This window comes from Abrus precatorius, unplaced genomic scaffold (genome assembly GCF_003935025.1).
Source record: "Abrus precatorius isolate BTA unplaced genomic scaffold, Abrus_2018 Scaffold3, whole genome shotgun sequence".
In the NCBI taxonomy this organism is placed as follows: Eukaryota; Viridiplantae; Streptophyta; class Magnoliopsida; order Fabales; family Fabaceae; genus Abrus; species Abrus precatorius.
Genome location: NW_020874373.1, coordinates 24,292,342 through 24,315,470, shown reverse-complemented (window position 1 = coordinate 24,315,470; position 23,129 = coordinate 24,292,342). Strand labels below are relative to the sequence as shown.

At 32.5% G+C, this 23,129-nt stretch overlaps 1 protein-coding gene across 2 annotated transcripts; it reads right to left on the bottom strand.

Annotated features, from left to right (window-relative positions):
• Nucleotides 1–7,196: 7,196 nt before the first annotated feature.
• LOC113861772 (putative G3BP-like protein) lies at nucleotides 7,197–17,318 on the bottom strand. Of its 2 annotated transcripts, none has more exons than XM_027494798.1 (10): nucleotides 17,136–17,318; nucleotides 16,564–16,641; nucleotides 16,342–16,479; nucleotides 14,086–14,365; nucleotides 13,773–13,999; nucleotides 13,373–13,550; nucleotides 13,156–13,277; nucleotides 13,022–13,081; nucleotides 8,764–8,827; nucleotides 7,197–7,941 (listed from the first exon to the last, which is right to left on the bottom strand). In XM_027494798.1, exons 2-10 carry the CDS (start codon nucleotides 16,612–16,614, stop codon nucleotides 7,649–7,651), a joined length of 1,413 nt encoding a protein of 470 aa, XP_027350599.1. In that variant the 5' UTR covers nucleotides 16,615–16,641; nucleotides 17,136–17,318; the 3' UTR covers nucleotides 7,197–7,648. The 2 variants fall into 2 exon arrangements, with proteins under 2 accessions (XP_027350599.1, XP_027350600.1); XM_027494799.1 differs by having other exon boundaries at nucleotides 7,250–7,941; nucleotides 16,564–16,644.
• Nucleotides 17,319–23,129: the final 5,811 nt, after the last annotated feature.

The following is a 23,129-nucleotide window of genomic DNA, read 5'->3' as shown; positions in this document are numbered from 1 at the left end:
AGTGGTTGTTGGGGATTTTAACTCTGTCTTGTTTGAAAATGAGAAATCTGGGGGTAGACCTATCAACCTAGCACTAATGAACCAGTTTGTTGACTATCTTAATACCTGTGGTATTTAGGATTTAGGATTTAAGGGTAATCCCTTCACTTGGCAAAGAGGACAGATTAAAGAGAGAATTGATAGAGTTACTACTAATGACCAATGGAGAGCCCTTTTCTATAATAGTTCAATTATCCATATACCTATATTAAAATCTGATCATGTTGGTCTGTGGTTAAAAGTTAGAGGAGAGAATATCCCTAGAACCCTCCCTAAGAACTTTAAATTTCTAGCCCCTTGGCTGTGTCATGATGATTTTAGCACTCAAGTTTAGAACTCCTGGTTGGAGTCCAGCTCTTGGACTGATAATGTGATTAGATTTAAAAATAATATAACTGACTGGAATTTCAGTGTTTTTGGCAATATCTTTAATCAGAAAAAAAAAAAAAAAGCTTCTTAATAGGATTAGAGGAATATCTTGCAAATTCGAAAAAGAAGACAATACTTTCCTTTGTAATCTCATGAATTCTCTGTGGATGGATTATCAGAAAATTTTGGATTATGAAGAAACCTTTTGGTTTTACCATTACAAATCTAGCTAGATTAAACTAGGTGACAGAAATAATAGTTTTTTCCATAAGGCTGTAATTATCCGTAGGCAACAAAATAGAATTGAGGCTCTTAGAAATAAAGATAATAATTGAGAATATGATCCTCTGAAACTTCAACACCTGGTTGTGAGTTACTTTAAGGATATTTACACTGATCCTAATGCTGCTCATATTATTCTGACCACTGTTTCTAAATTTTCCTCACTTAGGCATTCTGATAGAACCATTATTGAGGCTAAGTTAACTTTAAAAGAAATAAAATCTGCCTTGTTTAGCATAGGAGATTTCAAATCTCCTGGTACTGATGGGCTCCATGCTTTGTTTTACAAAAATCAATGGAATTTTTTAGCTCCTTTTATTTTTACATTTGTTTCTGATATGTTTTTAAATCCTCAAGATATTGTTGTTGTTAATGATACTGTTATTACTTTGATTCCTAAAAATAATAGCCCTGAAAGTTTGAATCATTTTAGGCCTATTGCTTTATGTAATGTTAGTTATAAAATTATAACTAAAATTTTGGCTAATAGAATCAGGGGATCCCTGCCTTTCCTTATCTCTGCTAATCAAACTAGTTTTATTCCTATAAGGTAGGGTATTGACAACACCCTAATTTTGCAGGAACTTGTTCACTCTTTTGAAAAAATGAAAAATAGGAATGATTTTATGATTATTAAGATTGATCTTGAAAAGGCCTATAATAAAATTAAATGGAGTTTCATTGCTGATATTCTGCAAGAAATTGGTTTTAATAATAAGACTGCAAATCTTATTAATAAGTGTATTTCCACTTATTCCATGTTTATTAATTGGAATAATGGCAGAACTTCTAGTTTTAAGCCTAGTAGGGGAATTAGGCAGGGTGATCCTATTTCTCCTTATATCTTTGTGATGTGTATTGAGAAACTTGCCCATTCAATTCAGGATAGGGTGAATGATTGTGTTTGGACTCCTTTTTCTTTCAGTGCTGCTGGCCCTAAAATATCTAATCTTTTTTTTGCTGATGATATTATTTTAGTTGTTAAAGTTGATAATCATCATGTTGAGATTATTAATTCTGTTAAAAAAATTTTGTTCAGCCTCTGGTTTGTCTATTAATAAAGATAAGTCTTCTATTTATTTTTCAAAAAATTGTCCTTCTCCTTTAATGCAGGATATTAGTCTTACCTTAGGTTTCAAAAAGTCTATTCATTTTGGTAAATATCTAAGTATTCCCATTAGTCATCTCAACCCCTCTAGACATGAGTTTGCTTTCTTATTGACAAAATTAGGAAGAACTCTCTAATTGGAAAATGAAGTCTCTCTCTTTTGCTGATAGAGTGACTCTGGTTCAATCTTGCATAATGAACATCCCTAATTATTTTATGCAATCTATGATTATTTCAAAAGTTATTTGTAAAGAAATTAACACTATCTGTAAAAAGTTTATTTGGGGGTCTCGTAATGGTAAAAAAATGTCATTTGATTAGTTGAGAGGATATTTGTAAGCCCAAAAATGAAAGAGGCTTAAGTTTTAGAAATATTAACCTTGTGAATCAGGCCTTTATTATGAAACTTTGTTGGAGGTTTATTAATACTCTTGGTGAGTTGTGGGTTAGAGTCTTTAGTAGTAAGTATAAATTCACAAGGTTTGACTATCAAGAGTTTATACTTACTACTAAAGAATCTAACCAAAAATCCTCCACTCTGTGGAAGAGCATGGTGTCGGTCTGGGACTGCTTTTTTAATGGATTAGATTAGATTTTAGGTGATGGTTTGACTATCAAGTTTTGGAAGGATAATTGGATTTTGCCTAATCAGAATCTATTAAATTATGCTATTAAAGACATTCCTGATAATGAATTAAATGATCCAGTTGCCCTTTTTGCTGTTCAGGGAGAATGGGATTGGTCTAAAATTAGAAATTGTCTTCTTGCTCAGTATTGTGAGTTGATAAATAGCTAAGATCAATCCGTCTGTTATATCTGGTGGTCAGGATATGATGTTTTGGAAGTTTTCTAATGATGGACACTTTTCTATAAAATCTACTTACAATTTAATCTCCAATCTGTTTGGAATTGGGAGGGACCTTCCAGCATTTCCACTTTTTTATGAAAAATTGCTCATGGCAAGCTGTTAACTAACGTTGAAAGAGCTAATCGTAATATGACTGATTCTTCTATTTGTTTCAGATATCAGGAAGTTCCTGAATCTGTTATTCATGTTCTCTGTGATTGTTGGGCGGCGACAGCTATTTGGAAAAAAATCCTTCCCCCTGATAATTGGTCTCCTTTTTTTTAGTCTTGATCTTTCTAATTTTCTGACTTATAATTTATCTAAATTGAACTTCCCTTTGTACACTGTTTGGAATAAACTTTTTGGTGTTGTTGTTTGGAACTTGTGGAAGAATAGAAATTGTGTTCTTTTCCAAAACAACCATCTGTCTGATGTAGCTCTTCTTCATAAAATTCTGCTTGATTTTGATTATTTCATTTTCTGTGACAGGGATAATCAGAGAAAAAATTCTAGCATTTGGAGTAGATATAGTCTTGTTAAGTGGCAGCCTCCTCCTGATGAGCAGCTTAAGCTTAATGTAGATGGTGCTGTTTCTCAATCTATGAGGTTAGCTAGCTGTGGAGGCCTAATTCGTGATGGCAAAGGCAGATTTATAAACAGTTTTTACAAGTCTTTAGATTTTTATACTCCTGTTTTGGCTAAGCTTTGGGGTATTTTTTGGGGTCTCCAGCTTGTGATATCCAAAAATATCCATCTTATATGGATTGAGTGTGACTCCAAAGAAGCCATCTCTCTTATTTTAAATGTTCAAGACTGTAGACATCCTTATTTCTCTATTCTTAGTAAAATAAGGAATTTGATTAGTAGGATTAAGTTTGTTAGAGTCCAGCATGTCTTGAGAGAAGCAAACCAATGTGTTGATTGGCTTGCTAAGAGTGGTTCTGAGATAGGGTTAGATTGTTATATTTTTTATGAGGCTCCTGAGCATTTAGAACCTTTTTTACATCTTGACTCTCTTGGAGTGTTGCAGCCAAGGCTGCTCTCCTAAGTTGTTGTTTGTTTTGGGTTTTTAAACCTCATTTAATAGCAAAAAAAAAAAAAAAAAAGTCATATTTCAAATTTTGATAAATTAAATAACCAATTATTCCTTTATTTTACTATACAAATTTTTGCAATATCAATGTGTGATTTACATTGCCTTTGATTGTCCAATAAATTATAAGAGATTTATGTATAATTTACCCTATCTTAAATTTTCTTTCAACATTAATCATAATTCAAATTCAAATTCAAATATTTCGTTTACAAATAAAATATTTTTAATGATTTGCAATATAGTTGTGTGGTCTTTCTTCACCTTCTGTATTTTTTTTCGTAAGGTACATGTTTAATCACGTTATCTTGTATCCTAAATATTATAATTTTATGAAAATAATTTTAATTTCAAAATAAACTTTCTCTTACTAAACTTAATTTTAATCAACCAACTTCATAATTTTTAGATAGAACTATATGACTTTGAGTTTCTCATTACACCCCGGGATATGTAGAAGCAGGACTCGTCAAATCAAAATAATTTTCAAAAATAAATTTTCTCTTTACAAAGATACCAAACAATGTTTCAATAAATAAATTTTCTTCTTTTTTTCTTTTTAAATAAGATAGCAACATTTATTATTCTGGGGTTAAATAAATATTTTTCAAAATAAAAATAAATTTACACAATTAATTTGATATAACCATTTTTAAACGGACTTTGTAGAGTGCTAATACCTTCCCTATACATAAATGACTCCCGAATTTATTTTTAGTTTCAAAGGTCATATTATTTTAAAAGTTTTTCAAAGGTCATATTATTTTAAAAGTTTTTCAAAGGTTTTCTTAAAATAAACTTTCCTAGTGACTCTTCTAGTTTTTTTAGGAAACATTTTTTATTCCTAAAATATATTTTTTTCAAACATGTTTTTGCGGCACCATTACGACCACCTGATTACGACATTCATAATTTTTTATTTATCGAGGAATTGATGGTACTATATTTTGGCATGCATTTTCAAATATGAGCATAGTGTATATCATGGGAGTAAACTTGAACCCACTATAAATGGGATGTGTTGTTTTTTTTTTTTTTTATATGAAGTTCACATTTGTCATGACTGGTTGGGAGGGAACAACTAACAAAATAAATTTTCTTTTTAGAAACTATTCACAATGCAGAAAATCATTTTCCTATGCCTCTTGAAGGTAAATATCATCTAGTGGACTTTGAATACACTAACATACATATATGGCTTTTATTCTCCATGTCGTGGAAAACGATATCACTTGCGTGATTATAGAGGTGAACAAGAACTCCAATGTCTAGAAGAGATATGCAATTGTATGCATTATTCCTTACGTAATATGATTGAGAGATGTTTTGGAGTTCTAAAGTCCATGTTTCAATAATATACCTTGAGATGGCAAAAATATATACCTCTTGCATGTTGTGTTGTTCATAATTTCATTAGAATGGACATGCAAGGTGATCCATTGTTTACACATTATGGTGATGAAAATGTTAAATTAGAAGTTGAAGAATAAAATAGAAACAATATACTATAGAAGAATATGCATCATCACCAATGACTACAACTATTCCTCCAGTGGCTGCATATTGAGATCCATTAGTTAAAGATTATAGAATGCAACTAATAGGAACTAAAAAAATTTATGGAATTTATTATTATTATTATTATTGTTATTATTATTATTACTATTGCTCGTGTAATTTTTTTATTATTTAAAACTAAAATTATAGAAGAAATGATTTTATTTTATATTTTTATTACTATTGTGTAATTTTTGCTTAATAGGAACTAAAAAATATATGAATAGTAGAAAAGAAAATTTTGTTGTCATGTTAGTATTGTTCTAGTAGGAGTAGTTATTATTATTATTAACGTTAATTTTAATTTTATAACTAATAAAAAAACATGATTTGTGGAAGAAATGTTGGTGTTAGCAAGCAAGTTTTGAAAGAATATTATAGAGTTGAAAAAAAAAAAGAATTCGAAAAGCATAAAAACCTAAGATTGAGAACTAAACGTTAAAATTGGTTTTAGTTTAAAAGTTTAAAACTTAAAAAAATAAAAATTATCACAAATTGGGCCTAAGATGGTTTTACAATGTAACATTTGCTATTGTTACAATTTATGACCTTCAAACTTTGCAAGCATATAACTAATCACAAATTGTTCAGGTAAGATATTATTTCATCAACTACCCTAGACATTCAAGTAAGGTAACAAAACAGACGACCCAATTCAAGCTAGCTTAGTTCAAGCCCTTTTAGATGAAAAAACTAGTTTTTGTTCGAGCCACAAAATAATTGTCTAAGTTTAAGCTAAACTTCAGACCAAAAAAGAAAAAAGTTTAAGCTAAAATCGCATTCTAATATTTAGTATAACCAAAAACGGATTAGACAAAAAAAAAAAGCGCATGAAATTAATTTAGAACTAAAATTTAGTGCCTAAACCCTATGCTGTAGTTGGCTTAATTATATCAACCTAACTGGCCCAATCCATTTTACCAAATCTATATCTTGCATTGATGAGTTTCAATTTTCGTAAACCACTTCATCAAATTGATAGCACATGATTGAACTGAGCAATTGCCCAAGATAATAACAACATAATTACAATTGTTTTGCTATTATGGAGGTAAAACTATGAAGGCTTTTGCGAAGAGGTGTCATTACTTGCTAATTATAATGGCATGTCATGTAGTGAATGGCAACCTTATTGTGGTAGACTTATTCCAGAAATCTGTTTCTCCCTTAATGGTAGCGTTATTATAATATTATTTTGACATTTGAATTTTTAAACTACTTTGATATGTGCTAAATGATCCTGAATTCCGAGAAGTTAAATGATCCTTAATGGTTGTCTTCACTCTGCTATCGATGGTTGACCCAAAAAAATCTTCTATCGATGAGTTCGACTCCCCGTCCTCCTCAGACTCAGCATGCAGCTTCTCCACTGTCATTCAAATGTTTAGCTAATTGTTAGCACTGCTGTTTTTATTTTAATCTTCTTGTGGTCCACCAATAAGTGGTAAGAAACATTGTCTACATTGAAATGAATGTGGTTCAGAGCACCGGGTTCGTAAAATCAAAACCATTTTAATGAGTGTATAGGTATGTTCTGTTACAGTGAAGTCCAACCTTTGGGTTGAGGTAAAACTAGATCAGTTTCAGCAAATTACTTAAAGCTGAGTGTACTTATAATTGAGTTGCGGGGTTCACACTTAACATAATTTTCATGAATATTGGAATAAGATGGCTTTAATAATGCAATATTTAGCTAAAATCACCAGATTAATTATATGATGCCCATCAGCAAGTTTCATTTTGATGCTACTTTAAAATCACCAGAGCACATGCATAATTAAAATTTTCTATTTTTAATAAAAAATAATTTAATTATTAACTGAAAAATAGATGTTTATTTTATATTAGCACTCAATTTTAAAGAGAAAAATTGGTCTACAACCTACCAAACCAAATTTAACAAAAATCTGTGTTAAATTCATTGTTATGCCATTTAGGCATCATACCCTAATTGAAGGACGCGCCCAAATCAATAACAGGGCAATCAATATCAGATTTAACAACTCCAGAGTTTTACAAAATCATTTCCGCAATTCATGACAGCAACCTCTCATGTCACAACTACCAAATACTAGTCAATTTCCAAAAAATTAGGTGAGGTACCCCCAAACATATATATTTATATTCATAAAAACTGGGGAAGCACAAAAACTATCCTAAGACATTATAATGAACAGAGATTGAAGAACTACCTTTACCAAGACCACCAATACAAAAAATGAAAACAAAAAAAAGGACCTTATGAAACTTAAAAGTAACTCATCCAAAAAAAGGCTCGCTCCTTCTCCAATTGCTTGATCTACTGCGAACTGAAATAACTTTCAATCAGTCTGACTCCTTGAGACATAGCTCCTCAAGCAGAAGCAGGAACATGAACAGCTGTTGTTTTGGGTGCTGAATTAACAGCAGACCCGCCTGCTCGATTCATGCAGCCACCACTGGTTCCCGTATGATCATTTCTCTGATACCCATCACCCCCACGGCTTGAAAATCCTCCCCTATTTCCATTCCTATATCCATATTCCCCCCTGCCATTAAAGTCACCACGGCCATAGCTTCTGCCATTTCCATAATTTCCACGCCCTCTTGCTCCTTCACCCCTGTAACCTGGTGCCCTTCCAGAAGAAAACCGTCCTCGGCTATTACCTGAATGGATAATGCAAACAGATGACTTTCCCATGCAGCATAATTAGAAAATGCCATGTAGAGACCCACTTTTCATATAAAAAATAAAAAAGACAAGCAGGACCCCAAACAATTTCTTTTTATGAATGCAGAACAAAATTTAAAAAGGGATTTCATACAGCTAGCCACACATGACATGAACAATGAAGAAGAGGAAGTTGGTATTCACAAAACAATGTTTACTAACACATGCTTTCTCTCTAGCAGGGATCTGAGCTCTATGCAGAAGAAACATGGGGAAATTTGTGCCAAGAAATTTGTATTCAGTCCCAATAACCCAAATACTGGGCGTGCACTGCGGACAGTTAGTGCAAAAGAGAAGACAGCCATGATTTTATAAACTGAGAATTGGAAAATTAACTAAAAGAAAAAACATTTGAATAACCGTATACCCTCCTCAAGCAGCCAAATAGTTATCTACATATTATAGAAATATGCTGGCTAGCCATTGAGCCAAAAAAAACACAAATTGGAAACACAGTTAATTGAATTTATCATCCCGTAAATGCCCTCAGAGGTTACCCTATAATCATAACTCATGGTAGACAAATTTCATCGAACTTAATATGTTTCAGTTCAATCGCATGTCCATCAAATGGATTTCCAAAGTATGTATGAGCAATCTTTTTACCAATCATTGCATGTAAATACAGATAAGTTTATGCAAATGCAAATGAGCCTTAGTACATGAAAAGCCCATATATTTCAGTGTTATCATACAGAAACTGCAAAATGTCAACTAAATGTGAATTGGACCACAATTCAAAAATAAAAAGTACTCGCCTCGATTAGTTGACCTCTTTTCCTCAACAACAACATTGCGGCCATTGATCAAAATTGGTGAGGCCTGAGAAATCAATTAAAATGAAAATTAAAAATACAAATATCTACAGTAATTAACCAAGACAAAAATGAGGAGAGTGCATTCAGAAGAGTTCCTTAAAACCAAAGCAGAAACAGAATGGGAAAAAAATAAAGTAACATAAGGAAAAATCAACATTCTAAAGTCTTCTAGACAGCACAATCCAGTAGTAATGAACATTATAAAATTTATAACATCAGCCCTGAAACATGAAAAAAAGAAAGTCAAACACAACAACAGCACTTAGCAGACCAGAAGCTTTCTGCTATATCTGCTCCCCCAGGTTTCACGTTAAAGTGACTAGAAAGGATCATCAAAAGCATAATAAATTTAATCATATCATACTTATATACAAAACTTGCAGAACATGTTACCAGAAAATCAAATATGCCTACGTATATATAAAATCCTGAATGTGAGCAATCAACTGCCACATATACATAGATATAATCAAGGTTGTCAAAATCAAGTTTCAAGGTTGAAACAAAGGAGGAGTGATCGATCACAGGAGATGCATCGTAACCCAACTCATAAGAGTCAACTGAAATATTAAATTACATTTAAACAACATACATGCATTAAAAATAGCATAAAGAAGAAAAATAACCCTTAAATCATAACAAACATTTAATAAAACTTAAATTAAAGACACATGAAGTCTTAGTACAACTCAAAAATCATCATAAGTCTCAACATGATTTTTTTACTAAACAAAAGTAATGCATAAAACTAAAGCATAAAGCAAATTGACATTTTATCAACAGCAAAACAGAGCCCACAGTAGGTAAGGTGTAGCAAACACCCAAAAACTTGCCGTTTTTGTACCAGCAACTCAAAAGCCCTAAACCAGCAATGAAAATGAGCAGAAGATGCTCAGAGTGTTGAATGTGAAAAGGAATAGAGGAAGAGTCAGAACTTTATTTCTGACTGGGTCATACAGGTTAGCGTTCACAAAGTATTAAAATTGGGCATTTTCGGTGAAACAGGCAGTGCAACCTGAACTGCATGTAGAGCTCAACCTGGAGCACTTTGGTGCGCTGTTCCAAGGATTCAAAGCTCTAGTGCAATAATCTGGTCTGCTCCAAGCAGATTTGTGAGTCACATTGGTGTGCAACTTGCTGAGGAGCCTGCAACATGTTGAATATATACTCCAACGTAGAAGTACAATTTTGACAACCACAGATGTAATTTTTATTATAATGAACGGTTGATATTGAACAAGGGATGATTCTTGTTTTCATTTAACTATTTGAAAATTGCAATCAAATCCCTTAATTAAAATGAAAGTTGTTGGGAATGTGACTCATTGGAGTGCAAAGCTTGAGTTTGATTTCATATATGAAATTTGTTAAGAAACTTGAGCTTAACTCACTCTCAAAAGCTAGCTCATAAGAGGACTGTCCTAACCCTTATAAAGAATATTATGGCTCTATTCCTAATTAATGTGGAACATTTTAACACAACACTCTCACGTCCAGGACTGGATATCTAGTGCGTGAAAATTTGCAGGAATGGACATTTGCATGGGTGGCCCAACAAAACTGGACATTTGTGAATAGCCCAACATCCAAACTAAATAGGCTCTAATACCATATTAAGAAACTTGGGCCTAACTCACTTCCAAAAGTTAGCTCATATGAGAAGGATTGTCCTAGCCCTTATAAAGAGCAGTATGACTCTATTCCTAACCAATGTAGGACATCTTAACAGAATTCAAAGCTTTTGGAAGTTCCAAATTCTTTGACAGAATCAATTTTGAACTAGAAACAATCTCAAACAAAATCTACAAAAATCCCAGTTGGTCAAGTACAAACTTCCAAGCTATAAAATCCCAATCCAAAGAAACCCTTGAATCACTCCACCACTGGGAGAACTCCATCCCAAAGCACAAATCTGCCATAGTTGCCTCCAACAAAAAGCAAGTCAACCTTCTTTTAAGAAACTTGAATCTAACGCACTCCCAAAAGCTAGCTCATAGGAAGAGAACTACTCTAACCCTTATAAGAAATTTTCTAACTCTATCCATAACCAATGTGGGACATCTTAACACACTTCTCTTATGCCCAAGACTAGACATCTGGTGCATGAAATTTGCAAAACTAAACATATGCAGGGATGGCCCAACAAGACTGGACATTTGTAGATAGTTCAATATTCAAACTGAATAAACTCTGATATCATGTTAAAAAACTTGGGCCTACCTCATTCCCAAAAACTAGCTCATAAAAGGAGGACTATCTTAGTCCTTATAAGGAGTATTTTGACAGTATTTCTAACCAATATGGAACATCTTAACACATTCAAACCCTTCCTTACATGTTGAAATCCCTATTGCAGAAGACGAAACTTCAATGCCAGTTCATCACTTTGAAGCAAAAAGTGTCAATGTCACTAAACCACGTCTTTTCCCCCAAGATTCAACCAAAGAGATTTTGAGGAGAACAAAATCCTTCCAGATGGCCCACAGAAAGAAAATTGCTCATATGTCAACAGGTGGTGTGACGAAACCACTATTGTTGCTCTTGGTGAGATTAGAAAAAACCAAAAGAGTACTTTGTTCCTGCTCAAGAAACTCCTTTTCTAGAGGTTGGTTTGTGAAATTGCTCCAGACTTCCAGTCTCACTTGCATTTCCAAGGCCAAACTGTGCTTGCATAGCAAGAAGCTGCCAAGGGATACCTGATTGGGCTATTTGAGGATACAAACTGGGAATTGAGACAGATTTCTATAACCATCTAATCTGGTTTAAGATAAGAAAATATTAAAAAATTCCACAAAACTGAAGGATCTATATGTAAATAAGTTAAACTCATTGTAGTGATTCTTTCACCACTGGCGGTCAAGCACAATATTTTGACCATAAACATAAATGGAGTGTAACTTGAGCAGGTCATTATTCTTTCATTTTGATGGTCTAGCCTAGTACTTTGCTATCAAAAAATCATACGTTTATTTCATTATAGTAACATTGTAGATTCATTCTAAGAGAACACAAAAGATTCCACAACTTCATTTATGTGAAATTTAATTGCACAATCAAGATTAGTTCAGAGAAAAAAAGAACAAATCTCAACGACATGAGTGTAACAATTATTTAGTGGGAGAGATGCACAATGATAGTAACAATGCTGGGAATGAGTTAGCTTTTAAGATGATGATACTCTGAACTAGCAGCTGTTCATACTGTTTGTGGTTGGAGAGCCAAAAACATGAACTAGTCAACAAACACTAAAAAGAAAAGCATCCCCTCAAGTGGCATAGCAACAGCAGAAGTTCCCAAGGTTCAGGAGAAACTTCAACACCAAAAGGAAAAGATAAAGTTATTAAAGATGAAAAAGGAATAGGAATTTGAAAACAAGCTTCAAGAACAAGAAGAAGAAACTAATTGATGAATCAGAACATCAAAGAGAAGAGGGATAAGACTCACTGGATGATAAAGAGAATGAATATTATATTGATGATGAATACTGTCTTGTTTTGTGTCAATTTGCAGATACTATCCAGTTTCTGCTTTCTACAGTCCTTATGTACTTCTAAGGCTTATCACATTGAATAACTAGGATGTGTCATGTCTAATTTATATTGCTTCATATATGTGGTAATTTTTCTTATTCACTTTAGCAGTTTTTTTATGTTTGTTTTTTTTTAAGATATTATAATTTTCATTACAGCCACCATGCTTCTGGCTGCAACACTGCCTCGCAACCATCCACCATAATTAACATTGTCCGCAGTACCAACAGAGCATAACGGACCTCTTCACTTTGAGAACATGTTTTCCACTTCCATTTCTTGTTTTCATTTTTAAATACGAAAATGTCATCTTATTTCATTTTGTTTTCTATTTAAAAAGTTTTGTATGAAAAACAATGAACAATTTTTTATTGGTTTTACAGTTTTCTATACAGATCTTTAAAAGTAGCGGATAAAGAAAAAACTAGATAGCAATCATTGAAATTAAAAGTGAAAACAGAAAACATTTTCCCAAATCAAACCACCCTGACAACATGTTGACAATCAACATAGTAAGAGAATGATGACAAAAATGCATACTACAAAATGAGTACATTAAAGGAACTGAATATGACTCCATGGTTCATAATCCATTTGATGAACTTGAAGTTGATGATAGTGATTTTGGAATAGAAAAATTTTAGCCATATTGCACATCTGATAAATACCTGAAGAGCGCTTTGCACAGCACTTGCCACTTCAAACTCCACGAAGCCAAAGGAAAACCCCTGTTCAACCCATCAATAAGTGAAACTTAGCTAGCACCCAATATTAGAAAGCAAAGAATTGACAAGTAAAATACCTTTTGGGTCCTAACTTGGATACCACCACTCTTAATAGGTCCAAACGTCTTGAACTCATTTTCCAGAAGGGCAGGGGTAGCATTTGATGCCAGACCTTTCACATAAATAGAATAGCCCTCAGCTGTCCAAAAGCAACTAAACATCTTAATACATCTCACTGCAATAAACACAATAAATTTTTCCATTAAATTAAGTGTTTGACACAGGGCATCACACCTTCAGCTTCTTGATTGTTTCCAATTTCATTAGTATTAATACTAGAACCATTTGTCTCTAAGATGCTGGATGGTGGAGGTGCAGCATTACCCTGCTGTTCTTGGGTCTTAATGGCAGATTTCACAGAAACCGCTGTTGCTGTGGAAGATAGTGTGGAACCCTCTTTCATGACCTTCACCTAAAAAAGACCCACTACTTAGAAAGGAAAATAAAACGTAACAGGAGAAATTGTGAATCATCCAGATGAAACAAAAATAAATGCATAATTCCAGTCAATTTTCAGCATTTCGCTCCATATTATAAAAAACAAGGAATATAAAAGAGGCATGTCCAATTGTAATTCAGCATGAGCTGGAAATAACCAGAGAGCCAGAGTGTATATTTTAGAATGGAGACTAACAATAGAGGCATAAGACTTCTTTGGAACTTCTTCAATTTGAGATGCCAATCCAGCTACCATCTGAGAATCATCAGGAATTTCATCAAGAACCTCAGGTACAGGAGCTTCTTCCTCTTCGATTGAAGCCTGCCCATTTTCTGGATGGTAGACTTCCTCCGCATCACCATCCTCAGCTGTCACAGATATTTGCTCCGAAACTTGTCTCTCTGGCAAAGAAGGATCTGCCACTGAAAGGTTGAGAACATGAGCATCTTAAAAGGAAAGTCAACAAGAACTAAAAACAAAATAATTCAATCACAACTTATGCAACTACCATTGTCAGGAGAGACAGGAGATCCAACATCATGATGAGCAGAACCTTGAATTCCATTCTCATCAACATATCTGAAAACATCATTCAAAACAAAGTAGCCTTTCTCTTGAGGAGCAAGGAAGAAACACTGAGTAAATTTCTTCTTAATGCCATCCTTTCCCATCATAAACCCAGTGACCAAGACAAGGACTCCACCGCCATAAGATTCTTGTGCATCCACAGATATGATCTCTGCACTCAGTTCACCATAACCCAAGGAAAGTATCTTCTCATTAATAGCCTGCTTGATAAAAATTAAAAACCATTAGAATTTAGAGACCAGTATTAACCTCATTGTTTTTTAGCACAACTTGCTCATATATTTTATGCTTATAAGTACTAGAAATAAAGTTAACCAATTGACTTCAGAGAATCTGATCATGGAAATGGAGAAAAAACAAGAAATGAAGAGGAATCAACAATTAATCACGGCTGGTTCAGTTCCTGGTCTGATCTTCAAACATGTCCTTTAGATTCACATAGTGCGATGTCAAAGGTTTGAAGGAAACAGGGAATTGAAGCAAGACATTGGGGGAGTAAAGTTGCAAGGAACCTAGGACTAGGTGTGTTAAACTAAGAGCAGCTCAGTGGTTGCGTTCAGGCTCAAATTACCCAATCTGAAGAAAACTGAGTGAGAGGATAATTTAGTCAGTTTCCAGCCACGGTAGGCCGCAGGTTCATCTAGAGGTTAAACCTCTGTGCCTTTCAAGTCAATCACCTTCTTCAACTACCAGCCATCAGTGAACGACTCCACCACTGGCATGTGTGACATCATGTGATGCTTCAGAAGTGTGTTTCCCGGTGCAAGTACTGTAATTCTCACCTCTTAAAGAGTGCAGAGAGTAGGGGAAACGTGGTCCTGCAGTGAAGGGGAGAGGTCCTCACTGATTTTGAGGATGGAAAACTTGATGCAAAAGATGGAATTTTGGAGTTGGGCAAAACATGGTAGTTAAAATCAGGAGTGGAATCGTAAAATCACACGATGTTACGATTTTGGAAGGCAGAGCGATTCAGATTGCAGCAAAAATCGTTCCCAGGTGAAATCGGAGTGAAATTGGGATATAAACAGTAAAATCAGGATTTCACACTGATTTCATGAAATTCTGGGTTTAGATCTGAATCTCAGCGCAATTCATTCATAACCTACATCCTGACCTCCTAAACTTCATGCCTCATTCTTTCCTTTCTTCCTGCTGAACTGCTGCTGGCTCTTCAAGTTTATTTAAGTGCTTTTAGTAATTTAATATTTTTTATTTATTTATGCTATTTTATATGCATAATATGAATTTATATGCATGTATATGTGATTTTTGTAAAATCTTAAAATTTGATTTACGATTTTACTCCCCTTTACAATTTTAAGTAAAATTCTGATTTTAACTACCTTGGGGTGAAAAGGTTGGTGGGTTTGGGCTTCACTTGAGCCATGGACTGCATCGTATACCAAGTTTTAGAATAGTAATGGAAAACATGTGGAAAAGGCGCATGTGCTTGTGTTTGTGATTTATTTTGAATCATCCGAAAAATGAAACTCGTTAAATGAAGTGAGTCAAGATTGAAGAAGAGGGAGGAAGAGAGAGTAAATGCTTCACTGACACAGTATAAAAGAAGAAAGCATTGGGTATACTGGCATGCAATGCAAATGAGTTCTAATTGCCTTCCACTCTCATTTGTCTACTTCCATGTTTATTTTGGGCCATGTAAAATCTCTATCCTTTGCTCTCTGTCAGTCTATGTTTGTCCCTTCTTTTTTAATTTCAAATTTGAAAATGAATTTTCTAGGCATTTTTAAACCCTGCCTGTGGGCAACTGGGCAGTGTCCATAGTAACATGCACAGATATGTATATTTTGGTTGGGTTCAGATTCCAATGGATAAAAATTTAAGGAACTGCACTCGAACACAACTGTCCCCTTAAAACTGATTTTTTTTTCACCCATATAAACCATGACCCAATCTGATTTGGTTCAAAAGCTTCTTTTACTGCTTGGTTATCTTGGGTACGGATGATGTTGGATTGTTTAGCATCCCTAGTTACACTTACAAGCATGATAACAACACATCAATCAAATATCAAAAACAAAATGAAATACTGTATAAAAATGTATTACATATATGAATAAGATATACATGTAAATGCACACAAGAAACAGAAGGCAGGTTCGGTACACCCTACACAGCATATATAGGGGCCAAGAGAGATTGATAGAGAACTCACAAACATTGTGGTCGTAATGCCCATTATACCATTTTGTTCAGGACGACCAAGTTTACTGACATCTTGGTAAAACCTATGTACCAGCTCAGGGCTTTCATGCAACATATGGTAGTATTGATCAACAAAAGCATTACCAACCTACGTTGCATGTTCAATCAAAACCAGTCAGTTGTGTGAAGATTATCAGGGAGCACGCACACAATAAAATGTAGATACACATACAATATTAGCTGCAGGAGTTTCGGATGGGGCTTGCTGCTCTGAAGTTGCCATGGTAATTGTTTCTAAAAGCTAATCCAACTGCTAATTAAAACCAACAACTTATCATAATATATTCAACATCCATGCTTTAGGTTCAAACATTAAAGAAAAATAAACAATGATTAACTTGAACATAAACTCAAATCTGACTCAAAGCCGACTTAAACAATTTACGACAACCTTCAAATGAAAAAGAAAAGAAAAGAAAAGAAAAAAATAAGCAACAACTCATTTGATAAAATTATTTCTCCAATAAAAGATTAAAAAAATCTATAATACTCACCGAAAAAATCAATGCAAAATAACAACAATACCGCGTGATTTCAAATTTTTTAGATTGTCTGCGAAATGATTACAATATATATATAAAAAAAAAAAAGGAATAAGATTGCACTACTGATCCAACAACTAATAGAGTAAGGTACTCTCGTGGCAGAATTTTAACGTTCCATTTGCAAAAGAAAATAAAAGAAAATGGTTGAAATATTAAGAAAGTGAAAAGGGGGAAGAAAAAGAGAAGCGAAAGGGTGTACCTGGATCGGAAGAAGGGTGGTAGGAGCGTGTTCTTCTCAGCTCCCTCTGCGGTAGGGGTTAGGAAGGGTTTGAGGTGCGGATCTTGCAGAGAGGAGTGAGAAAGAAACACTCCACAGTACGATCTAGAGAGAGAAACTCAAATGCCACGCTATTTTACAATTCGAGCGGTTTGTGGTTTGCATATACAATACAAGTAGTCCTACAGCTAAGGGGAGAGAGATCCTCACCAATTTTGAGGATGGAAAACTTTATGCAAAATATGGCATTTTGGAGTTGGGTTAAACATTTTAGTTAAAATGGGACTTGAATTGTAAAATCACACCATGTTATAATTTTTAAATAATAAAATATAATTTAATATTTACAAATTAATTAAATTATTGAACATTAAGTTTAATTTTTCAAAAAAAACGTTTAATTTAATTTAATATTTACCAAATTAAATTAATTAAATTTCTGACCCATTAATTTAAATTTTTAAAAATATGTTTTTAAATCTATTAAAAGGTAACTTATTTTTTAAAGATTTTAATTAAACTATTTTTTTTCGGTTATACAATTACAAAAATATTTTACAAGAGAGTTATAATTATAACTATTTAGAAATTAATTAAAGTAGTTTTAAAATAACTCAAAATTTTGATTATTTTTTATATTTTATTATAAATAAATAAACACATTAAAAAATAACTTTATGAGAAAAAATGAAATTAATTTTATATCATGTCTTACTTCTCCCATCTATAAACTATCAACGTTATTAAACTCAATTCATTCATGAACTCAAATGAGTTAATATAAGTATACATGTCTCTAATTAGTACTTAAACTATAGTAGTTGTAATAAGTTTAAGTAGGATTGTCTCTTATTGTCTTTAAGAAAAACTATGTGAGATGTCCATCGTATTAAACTCAGTATATATACTGTGTGTGTCTTTTATTATTCTTTATTTTCTATCATCACTCTTATTTAATTAATCTTTCTAAAATACATTTAAATAAAATATTATGTTAAACTTTTAGTCTATTATCACTCTAATAACTTAAATTCTGATTAAATATTATACAGAGAACTTGGTTGATAAGCGCAACTCAAAGTCCATCATGAACCTCTGTCTATAATGGCAAATGTGCAAATGTGGTCTTCAACATTGATTTATCCTCCGTATAATATAAGCTACCACTTGAAGTTGGCCGACTACATATATGGTCTTAGTGCAACATTTTAAAGGATGTAAAACTTGTAAAGGTTTATAAAGAGTTAGAGGCCAAACTTTATTTAAAGTTCAAGAAATATGTTTTTAAACACAAGGTGCCTAACAATTTAGGTATCATCATCAAATTATAGATTTTGACCGCTATGAAACTCTGTTGACTATGAGAAAATTTTGGTAAATATATCTACTAAACTATTACTCTTATCTTCCTTTTCAATTTTTTATTAGTCAAAACAAATTATGACTATCACAAATTAACGGGTGATTCTAACATTCTCCCATTATTTATAAAAAGTAAATACAATACTTTTTAATAAGTAAAACAAAATTAACTTTTAACTATTGATATTTATAGATATAAAATAAATGACTAAGATTGATTGGTGAAAAAGTTAAAAATTAAGAGGAACAAATGACTATATCGGGTAATAAAATGTTAATAAAGGGTAAATAAGTAAATTATTACTTCTCCTTTATCTCTTTCCTCTTCATCTCTACGACAACTCCTCCATTTTCATCTCTCTCATTTCTTCTCAACCTCCTTCATTTTCAGATTTTTTTTATCTAAACTTTGAAATTTGTTGGATAAAATTAACTAAGGTGATATTTCTCCTCTGTAACTTCCTTCATAATTTTCTCTGAATTACATGCACTGCCCTATCAATCTGGATTCTAATGAGACATGACTAAAAGAAAATGAAACGTGGTTGGAGAAAAAGCAAAATTTGAGAAAACATAATAAAAAACATTCAACAGAGACAAAGTCAACACTCCTTTAATTATTTAATCGAACAAATCAAAACTTCACAAATAAGATAACTGCTTCCTGCAATGTGTGTTTCATGCTTTTCACCCAGCGAGGTCGTTCCACTTCATATTCAAAAATTTTCAAATAAACACCCAACACTATCTACATATGGAGAGAACTGATGTAGAAAATTAATTTTCACGCAATTACTTTAACATCGATTCTCTTATAAAACTGATGATGTAATTTTAAAAAAAAAAAGCAACTTTCTACATTAGTTCTTTGGAAAGAACAAATGTAGAAATTTTTTTTTTTTGCATAGCTACTTTTACATCACTGAGAGAACTGATGTAAAAAGTAGCAAAAAATTTTTAATGTCATTATAATATTGATTCTCTTATAATACTGATGTCGTATTTTTTTTAAAAAAAACATAACTTTCTACTTTGATTTTCTGGAAAGAATAGATGTAGAAAGTTTTTTTTTTTTTTTGCGTAGCTACTTCTACATAGAGAACTAATGTAAAAAGTAGCAAAAATTTTTTAATATCATTATTTTTAACGTCATATACGAAGGTGCCTATAAGCTTTGATTGTTTACTTCTCTGGTGTTCCAATATGTTAATAAACATAACAAGGATTTGATACCCATAGAAAGTGGAAGAAACATGTCGTTTTATTAGTTTAAATTCTTTTGTGTTAAATTTTGTCATTTATGAATCTTTAACAGTGCTAATAAGATAAGAGTAAGAGAGAAAGAAAAGGAGGAAGACGATGAAGGAGGAACATAAATAAGATTCTAAAATTTCAATATTTTCTAAATTTTTTAGTGTTATATTTTTCTGGGTAAATGTTCTGCCATTTGGAAATCCTTTACAGGATAAGAATGAAAGAAGAAGAAGAAGGAAAGAAACCATTGCATTACTGATTTTAGAATCTGCATATTTTGTGGTAACTGTATTGAGTATTGTTCAACAAATTATGTATTAATAATCATGAAGAATATGAACTTTCGACTCATAATTGTTACAAATTGAGAAGAAAGAAGAATATGAAATTATTAATGTATCCTTTTATATATCTAACTTAAATAATCGATTTCTTGTAATACAATTTTAACCATCCGATTAAAATGAACGGTCCACAATATTTAGTAGTTTTTTCAAAAGTTATTTTTATCTTACTTTTTACCAAAGATGGGAAGATGTTAGAATCACCCTAAATTAACATATATATATATATATATATATATATATATATATATATCAATACGAGAAAAGAATATTGTATAGTACAAAAGAATTTTTTTATCTTTAAAAAGAAGAAAAAGTTAACTTCTTTAGAATAATTAAAAGAAGGAAAAATAGTCTATTATTATGTAACAAAAAAACTCTATAGATTTATAGCTTAAATGTTTCTTTGGTGTGAATATGTTTAAGAAACTAGTGCAAAGAAGCAAGTATGCTTTAAAGAAGGAAATTTTAAAACAAGAAAATTTTGAATTTAAAAGAAGGAAAGAAAAAAGACTTTATAAATATAAGGATTAAGAAAAAAGTGAATTAGTCATTTCTTCAATACCTTGTTGCTAAGAATTATGGCTTAATTATATTTTTAGTTCTTATAATTTAATTTATGTGCATTTTTATATTATCCTAATTGTAATTGTTTGCCTTTAGTTTCCTTAATTTTTCAATTATTTTAGTTAAGTCCTTTACATCAAAATCTCACTCAATATTTAACAAAATTATAATAAGGATGAAACACATCATTTTGTATCATTTAGTAAAAAATGTATAAATTATTTAAATAAATAACATGTATAAGATATATTAAAGTTGTTTTGTTTTTATTTAATATTTCATAATTTATATACATTTTTCTTTGAAAATCTATACAACTTAATGATATATCTCATCTTTGTTATATTTCTATTAATTATTAAATGAAATTTTGGTATGGATGACTTGTTTGAATAATTGAAATGCTATGAAAATTAAATGTGAATAATTAAAATAAAGAAACTAAAATAATATTATGACTAAATTAAAAATTAAATCCACAATTAATAATAAGACAACTCATCATCATATGCCATAATGAGGCACAAAAATATGATGATTACTCATTATACATGGCATACATCTACATAATGTTACCATAAGCAATCAAAGCTCACATTGTGGTATTAGTTCGAAAGATGTTTAAATCCTTACATCTTTTTGTCTATCCTTATAACTTTAAAGGCTCATATGATTAAAGCTTTAGATGGAATGCAATCTTTTGGGGAAAAGACTTCAGATAAAAAAAATACCAACAAAGCGTCAAAAGATATGTATTTGGATCCAAAGTAAATATAAGGTGTCAAACCATTTCAATGCTTCACATATACCAAGTTAGGGGATCCTATTTTAGTTCATTTGACTAAGGCCCACTCCATTATGCATTATTGCACCATCAAGGCCAAAGGCATGCATCAAAACTAAGTCGACGACCATTTATGACCTAATCTAGCAAAAATCTTATTCTATTATAAATTTTATGCTCAAATTTGACAAATTCTTACTACTTGCTCACACAATACATGACGAGGATTCCAAGATATTTATTAATTAAAGGCACTTTTATTTTGTAAGATTGTCTCATGTTTGTGCTTGATTACCCTAATTATGACTCACCTAAACTTGAGCCTTATTACAGGACCATCAATGAAGATATTAGGTGCACACATTATCTATATATTGTAACTTTACAAATTCACGATCTAACTTGGACGCTAAAGCATCTTTATTAGTATTCTCACTTTCATTGACATTTTGGATTAACAACGTAACACCTTAATTTAATTTCAATAAATAGAGAATTTCGCAAATTTTTAAAATGATAAAATTTTCATTTTCAATCCAAGTTCATTAAGCATTTCAAATAAAGAAAGGGTTTACAAATTATATCGAACAGTTGCTACAAGACTTATTCCAAATACACCAGTTTTCAAAATAATATTTTAAGTCCTATAGCAGTTCCATCCACCCCTTTACTGAGCCCGATGTTGATCGTCTTAATTACCTGAAAAATAAATGTAAGGGTGAGTACTTTACATTACCAAAATATACAATTAAGCATAGAGTCTCACCTCCAGCACATTTCCATTATATTAAACAAATACAAGCACAGGTAACATTATCACATCCACAAGCATAAATCATGAACTCATGCATACGCACACTAGCCACACTCACATTGATACTGTGATCACAGATTTACAACATGAATGGTCGTCGGTTACCCCCGCCTCACGGATACCACGTGGGCAGTCACGGATCGCTTAGCAAAGGTAATGGTCAGAGGTCTAGTCAGGAAGAGAGTGTGTGGCTTGTGGTGCACCCGTTCCACAGTCGGTGTCACCACCACTCCCTCTTCCCCAAGGTATTTCTACCGTCCTTATCTCCCACACCCTCAGTGTATCGCTGAACCATTCACAACACATTACAACGGCGTTGCACGCCCCAGTCACACACATTTCAATATATGGCACATAGCCCACATTAACAGTTACGGCACTAGGCCCACATTTCATTTTCATAGCACACACAGCACATAGCTCACAATTCATTCAAGACACACAGCCCCTAGCCTATTTCCATTCATATTACACGGCCCTTAGGCCCACCTTTTCACACAATGTTCATTCAATTATACGGCACGAGTACCCATACCCATTCACCACATCCAGTACATAATTCACATCATTTCCTTGCATCCACTGGCAACCAACACAAGCACATCACTCAAATTTACACAATATGTCGGAGGTCGGACACCTCCGGACTCAACCCAATTCGTACGATTCATCAATACACATAACCTCATCTCCTATTTCTATCACATTATTCTATTCGTTCAAATAAACTCATTCCTAACAAAGATAACTAAAGTAAAGTACTCCCCTTACCTCAAAAATGAAGACCCGACACAAAATGTTGATGGAATTGCTTTCCCACACGGATTTCATCCTTAAAGCACATAAAAATT

Bases quoted from the DNA above. Each gene is read 5' to 3' on its own strand.
- LOC113861772 (XM_027494798.1), bottom strand. From the start codon at position 16,614: ATGGCAACTTCAGAGCAGCAAGCCCCATCCGAAACTCCTGCAGCTAAT. The intron at 16,480-16,563 runs GTATGTGTATCT...CATGCAACGTAG, and splicing joins AAACTCCTGCAGCTAATATT to GTTGGTAATGCTTTTGTTGA. The intron at 14,366-16,341 runs GTGAGTTCTCTA...TTTATCAAGCAG, and splicing joins GCATTACGACCACAATGTTT to GCTATTAATGAGAAGATACT.